A 10,242-nucleotide genomic window follows, 5' to 3' on the forward strand; every position below is an offset into this window, starting at 1 on the left:
GACCACTTTGGAGCAATTTTATACATGGGCAACTCTTCTGTGGTAAACCCAGGTCTTCCCACCCAGGAAATGTTGCAGCCAAATCACCCCCTCCAGCCAGGGCGGTTGGTCCTGCTTCTGTCCATTCTCTGCTCCTTGCAACACTAAGATCTGCCAGGCAGGAGGTGAGGGCTTGCTCCCAATCTGCACTCCGGGCTCTGGAGTTACCTTTCCCTCCCCTCAGCTTGGATATTTGGAAAGCAACTCACCTAAAGCATTTGGGAAAGAATAAAAGAAGCTAAAGGAGAAATGAAGAAGGGTTGACCCATGATGGCTTAGGGGGGATGGGTGAAGCCCAGAAGGCATGGGATGGCAAAATGCTCCTCCAACCCCAAGTCACAATCAGAAGCAAGCTCCAGCACCTCGATTTCATAGAACCAAGATCTTTATTGATCTCACTGTAACAGCAACCACTGGCGAGAGCTTCTCCTCCTCCCAAGCACCTGCTTCAAGAGGGTAAACCAAACCCAAACCTGTACCCTGACTAGCAGAGGAGCTGCCCTGGCAAGACCAGGCACTCCCTCCCTGCTCTCCAACCCCAAGCCCCATCAGAAAACCAGGAGAAAGTGGCAGGGATGGGGAGCAGGGATGGGAAGCCTGGGAAGGGGGCGTTGAGGGGGAAACAACACAAGCCCAAACAGGTGGCTCCCCTCCGGCTCCTCTCCCCAATTTATGTTGTCCTTGGGCATTTTCTTCACTTTTTGGCCTGGAGAGCAGGTCTCCCCAAACCCAAGCATCCACAGCCGAGGCTCCTTGCACCCGTGGTGCCCATCCCCCGCTGCGCAAAGGATATCCTCAACCCTTCCCCTCCGCCCCCAGCCCTGCCGCTCCCTCCAGCCGAGCCGAGGGCCTCGCAGACCCCCTGGGGACCTTCGCTTCTAAGGCAAATATATTTCTTTCTATATAAGATATAGATTTCTCTGTGTCTGTGTTCAGCACCACCCACACAGCCTTCCACTTGCACTCACTCACTCGTGCACCCAGGGCAGCTGGCTACGCGGTCCCATCCGAGGGAAAATCTGGGAGGAACTTCCCCCTCCCTCGCTTAGGGGGTTTGGCCTTTTCCCCCCTTAAAACGAGCACCAGCCCCACACCCCCTCGACGGTTGCTCACAGCCAGCTGACCCGAGCCAAACACACCTAGAGAAATAAATTAGCGGACAGAAAAGTGCACAGAGCCTGGGGCAGGGATGCCGCCGCGGGGAGGATCCAGCCCTGGCACGCAGAGCCACCACCCCACCAGGGCAAGGGGTCCCTAGGGCTGGGGTACCAACCCCGGGGAGGCAGGAGGGAGGGGGGGAGAGAGGGAGGCTAGAGGGAGGGAGGGAGCAGGCACTCGAGGTGGGAGCTGGATAAAACGGCACTTGAGAAGGTGCTGATGGCACTCAGTAGGTAGTTAAAAACAAACAAACGTTACGAGCCGGGGAGGTGGTGGCCTTGGGGAGCACAGGCTGGCACCGCTGCGGGGTCCCCCAACCGTGCACCCCCTCCCCGGATGCTGCTCTTGATGGAAAGTCACATCAGAGGGAGGGAAAAAAATAAATCCCATGGCTGGGCAGGGGGAAGGTTTGAGATGCAGGATGGCCACCATGTGCCAGGGTGGCTACCAGCGCTGGCAGCAGCAGGAAATTTATCCACAGCAGCACGACCTGGCACAGCCAGCTGGTGGATGATGGCACCAATGCCAGCGCCCTGCAAGGGGAGCACCCTGAAACAACTGGAGCACCGTGGAAAGCCAGGGGATAATGCTGGCACCCTGCAAGGGGAGCACCTTGGGAAGCAAGGGGTTAGCACCGATGCTGGCACCCTGCAAGGGGAGCACCCTGAAGAGCAGGTGGGCACTGGCACTCTGCAACTAGAGCACCCTGGAAAGCAAGGGGATGATGGCACCAATGCTGGCACCCTGCAAGGGAAGCACCCTGAAGAGCAAGCGGATGGTGGTACCAGCGCTGGGACCCTGCAGCCGGACTGCCCCAAAGAGCACGTGCAGGATGGCCCTGGAGCACCTTGGAAAGCAAGGGGATGATGGCACTGATGCTGGCACCCTGCAAGGGGAGCGCCCCAAAGAGCAAGTGGATGGTGGTACCAACCCTGGAACCCTGCAGCTGGAGCACCCTGACAAGCAAGCAGATGGTGGTACCAATGCAGAGACCCTGCAACCAGTGTGCCCTAAAGAGCATGTGGAGGATGGCCCTGGCACCCTGCAACTGGAGCACCTTGGAAAGCAAGGGGATAATGCTGGCACCCTGCAAGGGGAGCACCCCAAAGAGCAAGTGGATGGTGGTACCAACCCTGGAATCCTGCAGCTGGAGCACCTTGGAAAGCAAGCGGATGATGGCACCAACACTGGGACCCTGCCAGCAGAGCACCCTGAAGAGCAAGTGGACACTGGCACTGCTGGCAGCACCCTGCAACCAGAGTGCCCTGAAAAGCAAGCACACACTGGCACTGGTGCCCTGCAATTAGAGTGCCCTGAAGAGCAAGAAAGCACTGGCGTCAGTGTCCTGCAACTGGAGTGCCCTGAAGAGTAAGCACACACTGGCACCACTGGCAGCAGCCTGCAACCAAAGCACCCTGAAGAGCAGGTGGAGGATGGCACCGCTGGCAGCAGCCTGCAATCAAAGCACCCTGAAGAGCAGGTGGAGGATGGCACCACTGGCAGCAGCCTGCAACCGGAGCACCCTGGAGTGGACGAGGGCACCGGCACCGGGCTCCTGCAAGTGCAGCATGCCCGGGTGGTGCTCCCAGCTGCAGCACCTGGTCCCTGTGGCATCCTGCATTCCCCGCCCCGGGGCTATTCCTGAGACATCTGATGGTGCCGAGGGATTAGTTTCTTTCTCCTCCTGTATTATTCACATTTTAAAAGGCAGAGGGTGGGAGAAGGTTTAAAAAGCAAAAGCACTTTCCCAGAGGGTGCTCATCCCCAGCCCCCCCCAAAAAAGAAGCATGGTGGGTAAAGTGCCCCTTTTTTAGTACCAAAAATCAGTAAAAACAAGGGTTTGGGGGTTTTTTGTAACATATGGCTCCGAGTCCTGGCTGGAGGCTCAGGGAGGCAGCCCCTGGTTGAAAGGCCACAACGGAATAAATCCAGGTAGGAGAGGCGCAGGCGCCGCCGCCCGACGCTGCCAGGGGGCCGAGGCAGAGCCCCACAGCACCCAAGGGAAGGGGCAGCCAAACTGTGTCCTCCAGTGGGTCCCGGGGGAGCTGAACAACCCCTCCCCAGGGTGCAAACGGGCACTTGGGTTGAGAAGTGACACTTTTCCCCCCGCCCCTCCTCCCAAGAGGCTGCCTGAATCTCTGAAGGGGCGAACGAGGGAACGCAGCTCTGGATCGCCAAGCCGCCGGCGACAGGAGGCTTGGGGGGGAACGGCAGGGCGGTTGTGGGGGGCCTGGGGGCAGCGTGAGGCAGCAGAAGAGGCAGAGGGATGTTTTAAGAAGCCTGGTGGAGATCAGGCTGCTGGTGGGTGGAGGAACAGGGCTGGACCTGGAAGGGCTCCTCCGGCCGGCACATGCTGGGAGCAGTCACCCAAGCCAGAGCCAGACTCCCCAGAAAGAAGTGGGGGGGCACGGGTCAGGGAGGGAGGTGCTGGGGGGGGACTGCTGCCACCTCCGCCTCGCCGGGACGGCTCCTGCTAAGCCGAAGGTGGGGTGCACAGGTCTGGGGGGGTCGCCGCTGCCGCTCCGTGGTTCCCGCTCAGATGTCCATCTCGAACTGAGCGTCGTCCCCTGGGCAAGGAGATTAGGAGAGAAGTGTTAGGAGGAGAGGGGTCATAGAATCATAGACCTGTCAGGGTTGGAAGGGACCTCAAGGCTCAGCCAGTTCCAACCCCCCTGCCATGGGCAGGGACACCTCACACCACAGCAGGTTGCTCACAGCCACCTCCAGCCTGGCTGCAAACACCTCCAGGCAGGAGGCTTCTAAACCCCCACCCCGATTTCCACCTCACAGCTGCACCCTAGCAGAGGTTCCCTTTACCCATGGATGGCTTCCCCTCCTGGTGGTTCGAGCTGTTGGTGTCTGCTTTGGGCTCCTCGCCGGCCGAGCCGGGGCTGGTGACGCCGGGAATATCGGGGAGGTGGCAGGGCGGGGTCTGAGCCATGGGCGAGTTCCGACGGTCCAGCAGGAACTTGCGGTCGTAGATGATCCGGGTGCCTGGAAGCAGGGTACAGAGGGAGAGGAGGACGCAGCCTGGCAGCGTGTGTTTTCCCAAGGGAGTCTCCCAGCCACCCTGGCCAAGGACTGCTGGCCATGCTGCAGCCCCACGGATAAGCGGGGGGTGGGGGTGGGGAGAAGTTGCGTGAGCCGCCGCCGCCGCCACCACGCTGCCTGCTCTTATCTGGGCACAGCGGGCGATAATTCGGCGCTGGATAAACACCCTCAGTGACACCTGGCTACCAGCTGCCCACAGGCTGGGCAAAACTCATGGCAGGGATGGGGACGCACCCCAGAGGTGCCACCCTGAAGTGTTCCCCATGTCCCTGACCCCCCGGCCACGGGTCAGCGATGCTCCGACCCCGGGAGCGTCAAAGCAGAACGGGGCAGAGTTCTCCTGCCCTTTGCCACCAACAGCTCCAGGGGCATCGAGCCACGCTGTGCCACCCCGTACCGAGGGCTATCTCCTGCCTTCCCCGGGACTCGCTGCACCCCCGTTAGACCCCGGAAAAGAAAACGTAAACCCTTCCTCAAGCATTCGATCTGAGCACAACGAGCAGCAGGCGCTTCCCATGCACCACATATAGACACGGTACGGTCGCGATAAGCGCGATATCCCCGCGATAGGCGGAGTTTAACGACTCGTGCGGGCGGCGGGAGAGTTTCCCCCAGCGCGGCCCCCGCGGCCACCGCCCCGCCAAGGCCTCGGTTCCGGGCCCCGGGCTCTTACCTCCCGGTGTGGTGGAGAAGAGGGTGCCGCCGGGGGTGGTGCAGTAATCCGGGGGGAGCTGCGCCGCGTCGCTGAGGGTCACGGTGCGGGTGGGGATAGCCCGGCTCTGGCTGGGTTGGCGGCCGCCGGCGGACGACATGGCCCCGCGCTATTGTCCCCGCGGAGGCGGCGCGCAGGAGGCACCGCCCCCGTCCCGTCCTCGCCGTGGTTTCGCCACCTCCCACCGGCACCCCCCCGCCCTCCTAGCGCCGCCGCCGCGCCACCGCCAGGCGGCCGCCGCCAGCAGGGGGCGGGCGAGGGGAGCGCTGCTCGCTCCTTCCCACGTGGTCTAGGGGTGAGGATTCCTGGCTTTCACCCAGGCGGCCCGGGTTCGAGTCCCGGCGTGGGAAGAGTCCTTTTGGGAAGAGGAGGAAGGAGGACGCGGAACACACAGCAGTGCAGGAAGGGTGTTGTGTTAAACGGTCCCTCCATCAAAATGTTTTGGCTGAGCATGCGAGAAAGGAACGGGGATGGGATTGGATGGGATGGGATGGGATGGGATGGGATGGGATGGGATGGGATGGGATGGGATGGGACCAGACCAGGTTGGAAGAGACCTTCAAGATCATCGAGTCCAACCTATCACCCAGCACCACCTAATCAACTAACCCATGGCACCAAGCACCCTATCAAGTCTCCTCCTGAACACCTCCAGTGATGGTGACTCCACCACCTCCCCGGGCAGCACATTCCAATGGGCAATCACTTTCTCTGTGTAGGACTTCTTCCTAACCTCCAGCCTAAACCTCCCCTGGCTCAGCCTGAGACTGTGTCCTCTTGTCCCCATATCCCAAACTCACCAACCCCCAAAGTGCTGGGGGTCGTGGATCCCAGCAGCTGCACCCTCCCCTGGAAACCAGACGTATCTCCTTTTGCTAATGGATCAACCCAGAAAGCTGGGAATCCTGTGCAAGGAGGGCCATGCTAGCCCCAGGCTGTCAGGAAGGGGGATGTATCCCTACATTCCAAACATGCCATCCTGGAAAGTTGGGAAATTCATACTCTGAGGGCCACACCAGCCCCAGATCACTGAGGAAAGGGGATCACTGGGAAGAGGATGTATCCCCATCTCCCATAACCAGAAAGGGGATGTATCTCCATATTCCAAATATGCCATCCTGGAAAGTTTGGAATCCTGTGCCCTGAGGGCCACACCAACCCAAGAACACCGGAAAAGGGAATGTATCCCCATATCCTTCATCCTATTCCATAGGAAAAAAGAGGGGCCATGCCCTTATCCCTATATTCCACAGGAAGAAAAGGGGTGCATGCCCTTATCCCAAATGTAAGAACCCAAAAGGTTGGGAATCCTGTGCTCTGAGGGCCAGAACAGCCCTGGATTGCCAAGGGGACAGATCCCCATAACTCATACCAGGAAAGGGGATGCATAGCCATATCCGAAACATACCAACCTGGAAAGTTGGGAATCCTATCTCCTGAGGGCCATGCCAGCCCCAGATGGAATGTGCTGCCCAGGGAGGTGGTGGAGTCCCCATCCCTGGAGGTGTTCAAGAGGGGATTGGATGTGCCACTTGGAGCCATGGTTTAGTCATGAGGTCTTTGGTGACAGGTTGGACTCGATGATCTTTGAGGTCTCTTCCAGCCTTGGTGATACTGTGAGACTGTGACCAGGGAAGGAGATGTATCCCAAATGTACCAACAGAAAAACTTGGGAATGCTGCTCCTCTATCCTCAAGATCACTTGGAAAGGGAATACATCCCACATGCCAAAGTACCACCCTGGGAAAGCTGAGAATCCTGGCTGTGCCAGCTAGCTGGAAAAGGGAACATAACCTCATATCCCAAACCAGAAAAGGGGCTGTGTGCTCAGATTTCAAACATATCAACCTGGAAGTTTGGGAATTCTATGCCCTCAGGGCTACAATACCACATGCCCAGATGACCAGGAAAGTGAATTCAAAACCCTACATCCCAAACAAGGGAAGGGGATGCATCCCCATACCCCAGATGGGTACAGCACCCTGAAAAGTTGGGAATCACAGTACCAGCCAGGCTGGAAGAGACCTCCAAGATCACCAAGTCCAACCTATCACCCAACCCTAACTAATCAACCAGACCATGGCACTAAGTGCCTCATCCAGACTGGTTTAAAACACCTCCAGGGACCTCGACCCCACCACCTCCCTGGGCAGCCCATTCCAATGGGCAATCTCTCTTCCTGGGAAGAACTTCTTTCTCAGCTCAAGCCTAAACTTCCCCAGGCACTGCTTGAGACTGTGTCCTCTTGTTCTGGTGCTGGTTGCCTGGGAGAAGAGACCGACCCCCACCTGGCTGCAACCACCCTTTAGGTAGCTGCAGACAGCAATAAGGTCTCCCAAGGTGTGATCGTTTGAGTCTGTGCCTTTAAGAACAAACAGTGCTGGGACAGGGTTCACCATCAAGAGAGACAAGGTGAAAGGTCCTACCACAGAGATCCAGTTTCTGGGAGTGCAGTGGCAGGATGGACGCCGACACATTCCAGTGGATGTGGTAAATAGGGTCTCTACCATGGCAAAGCCCACCAACAAGCAAGAAACTCTACGTTTCTTGGGGATAGTGGGATTGTGGAGACTGCACATTCCTGGATACAGTCAGATTGTGAAACCTCTGTATGATGTGACTCGAAAGAGGAACAGTTTCCACTGGGGACCTGAACAACAAGCAGCCTTTGACCAGATAAAGCAAGAAGTAGTTCAAGCAGTGGGTCTGGGACCTGTCCGAGATGGTCCAGACATCAAGAACATTTTGTACACGGCTGCAGGTGACAATGGTCCAACCTGGTGCTTGTGGCAAAGAGCTCCAGGTGAGACACGTGGACGACCTCTTGGTTTCTGGAGTTGAGGTTACAGAGGTTCAGAGGCTAATTATACTCCAACAGAGAAAGAGATTCTAGCTGCCTATGAAGGAGTGAAAGCAGCTTCTGAAGTGATTGGAACTGAATCACAACTACTCTTAGCTCCCAGATTACCAGTTTTGAATTGGATGTTCAAAGGCAAGGGTTCCACACCACATCATGCCACAGATTCCACCTGGTCTAAGTGGATGGCCCTGATAACACAGAGAGCTCGAATGGGAAATCTTGAAAGACCTGGTCTGGTGGAGGTGATCTCGAGTTGGCCTGAAGGTACCAACTGTACTAAACCTCCAGAGGAGAGAGTAACTCGTGCTGAGGAAGCTCCTCCTTACAATGACCTTTCTGATGATGAAAAGAAATATGCTTTGTTCACAGATGGTTCCTGTCGTCTCGTCGGGAACAAGCGAAGGTGGAAGTCTGCAGTGTGGAGTCCAACACGCCGAGTTGCAGAGGCGAAGGATGGAGAAGGAGAATCCAGTCAGTTTGCAGAGGTAAAAGCTGTCCAGCCAGCTCTCGACATAGCTGAACGTGAGAGATGGCCAAAGCTTTATCTCTACACCGACTCATGGATGGTAGCCAATGCTCTATGGGGTTGGCTAAAGAACTGGAAGAAGAATGGCTGGCAGAGGAAAGGAAAACCCATCTGGGCAGCTGACCTGTGGCAAGACATTGCCGATTGAATCGAGAGAATTCAAGTGAAGGTGAGACACATTGATGCTCACATTCCTAAGAGCAAAGCTACTGAGGAACAGCAACACAACCATCAGGCAGATCTAGCTGCAAGAGTTTCTCAAGTAGACAAGGACTCTGAACTTGATCTCGACTGGAAACACCGAGGGGAGATATTCTTAGCTCGGTGGGCTCACGATTCATCAGGACATCAAGGCAGAGATGCAACATACCAATGGGCTCGTGACAGATCCATAGACATTTCCATGGATGCTATCACACAAGTCATCCATGACTGTGACATTTGTGCTGCTATTAAGCAGGCAAAGCGAATTAAGCCCTTGTGGTATGGTGACAGATGGTCCAAGTACAGGTATGGTGAAGCTTGGCAGATTGACTACATCACTCTACCACGTTCTCGTTCTGGTAAGCAGTACGTGCTTACTATGGTAGAGGCAAACACTGGATGGCTGGAAACTTACGCAGTCCCACATGCAACTGCACGCAACACCATTCTCGGTCTGGAGAGACAGATCCTGTGGAGACACGGAACTCCAGAGAGGATTGAGTCAGACAACGGAACTCACTTCAAGAACAACCTTGTAAAGAGCTGGGCAAAAGAGCACGGTATTGAGTGGATTTTCCATATTCCTTACTATGCACCAGCTGCAGGGAAGATTGAACGCTACAACGGTTTGTTGAAGACCACTCTCAAAGCCATGGGAGGTGGATCTTTGAAAAACTGGGAGAAACATTTAGCACAAGCAACCTGGCTGGTGAACAGTAGAGGTTCAGTGAACCGAGCTGGACCGGCACATTCAGATCTGCTACGGAGAGTAGAAGGTGATAGAGTTCCTGTTGTTAGAGAAAAGAATCTGTTAGGTAAAACTGTTTGGGTATTTTCGCCCTCAGGAGAGGCTAAACCTGTCCGAGGGGTGGTTTCAGCAGAAGGTCCGGGTCACACTTATTGGGTAATGCAAGAGAATGGTGAAATTCAGTGTATTCCACAAAGAGATTTAACTTTAGCTGAGAGAGTTTAATTTCAGACTGTTGTACAGCTACATCGCGTCCAAAGGAAGAGTCCCTGAGGAATCTACAGTGCACGAACCCTGAGAGCCCTGAGAGCCCTGAGTCAACTGAGAGTCCCTGTGTTCATCTGCGGAGAGACAAACTGTTTTCCATTTTCTTGATTTTGGATTTTCTTGGACTTCTGAATCATCTACATCTGAGTATAGCCAGAATGGACTATGAACTTGACTTACAAACTGTAAATATTGTTCTGGATTGGATGGACAGTACGAACAGCCAATGAAATTGTTTAGAAAGGGGTGGACTGTGGTCGTTTGAGGCTGTGCCTTTAAGAACAAACAGTGCTGGGACACACTGGCTAAATGTTTCCGGTACTAGAACCAAAACATTCTGATATTCTGAACGAATTTCATTGGTGGATAGACAAAATGCAACTTTAAATTGTAAAGCAGTTGGAATTGTTTGTGGAGTTTTGGTTTGGGAGTTGGGGAGTGTGGGTTTCAGCCTGTTCTCCCTGCCTGCTTCTTCACAAACTGCTGGATTTGGCCTTCAGATAAGCAAACACTGATCCTGCATGGGCTTTTGAAGCTTACTAACAACTCTTTCCCTTAATAACTTGCCTTTCTTTCTCTCTAACCCCTTTGTGGGGAAAAAGGGAGGTAGGGGGGGAGAGAGGGGGTTATAGGGAGGGGATCCCTCCTCAGGGAGGGATTTTTGTTGTGTTATTTCT

General features: G+C 55.6%; 1 protein-coding gene and 1 non-coding gene across 2 annotated transcripts; one reads left to right on the forward strand and one right to left on the reverse strand.

Annotated features, from left to right (window-relative positions):
- Nucleotides 1–3,382: 3,382 nt before the first annotated feature.
- On the reverse strand, nucleotides 3,383–5,087 carry EIF4EBP2 (eukaryotic translation initiation factor 4E binding protein 2). Its single transcript, XM_054174719.1, has 3 exons — nucleotides 4,922–5,087; nucleotides 4,015–4,191; nucleotides 3,383–3,764 (listed from the first exon to the last, which is right to left on the reverse strand). The coding sequence occupies exons 1-3, from the start codon at nucleotides 5,058–5,060 to the stop codon at nucleotides 3,733–3,735; spliced, it is 348 nt and encodes a 115-aa protein (XP_054030694.1). The 5' UTR covers nucleotides 5,061–5,087; the 3' UTR covers nucleotides 3,383–3,732.
- Nucleotides 5,088–5,238: 151 nt separating this feature from the next.
- TRNAE-UUC (transfer RNA glutamic acid (anticodon UUC)) lies at nucleotides 5,239–5,310 on the forward strand. The gene has a single exon. It is a non-coding gene; the product is annotated as a tRNA-Glu (tRNA).
- The last annotated feature ends 4,932 nt before the right edge of the window (nucleotides 5,311–10,242 follow it).

This window comes from Dryobates pubescens, chromosome 30, assembly GCF_014839835.1.
Source record: "Dryobates pubescens isolate bDryPub1 chromosome 30, bDryPub1.pri, whole genome shotgun sequence".
Classification (NCBI taxonomy): Eukaryota; Metazoa; Chordata; class Aves; order Piciformes; family Picidae; genus Dryobates; species Dryobates pubescens.

Excerpts from the sequence above, each read along its gene's own strand:
- EIF4EBP2 (XM_054174719.1), bottom strand. The coding sequence starts at position 5,060 with ATGTCGTCCGCCGGCGGCCGCCAACCCAGCCAGAGCCGGGCTATCCCC. Across the intron at positions 4,192-4,921 it reads CTTCTCCACCACACCGGGAG|GCACCCGGATCATCTACGAC; the intron begins GTAAGAGCCCGG and ends CCCTGCTTCCAG. Across the intron at positions 3,765-4,014 it reads GGAGGGGAAGCCATCCATGG|GGGACGACGCTCAGTTCGAG; the intron begins GTAAAGGGAACC and ends CTCCTTGCCCAG.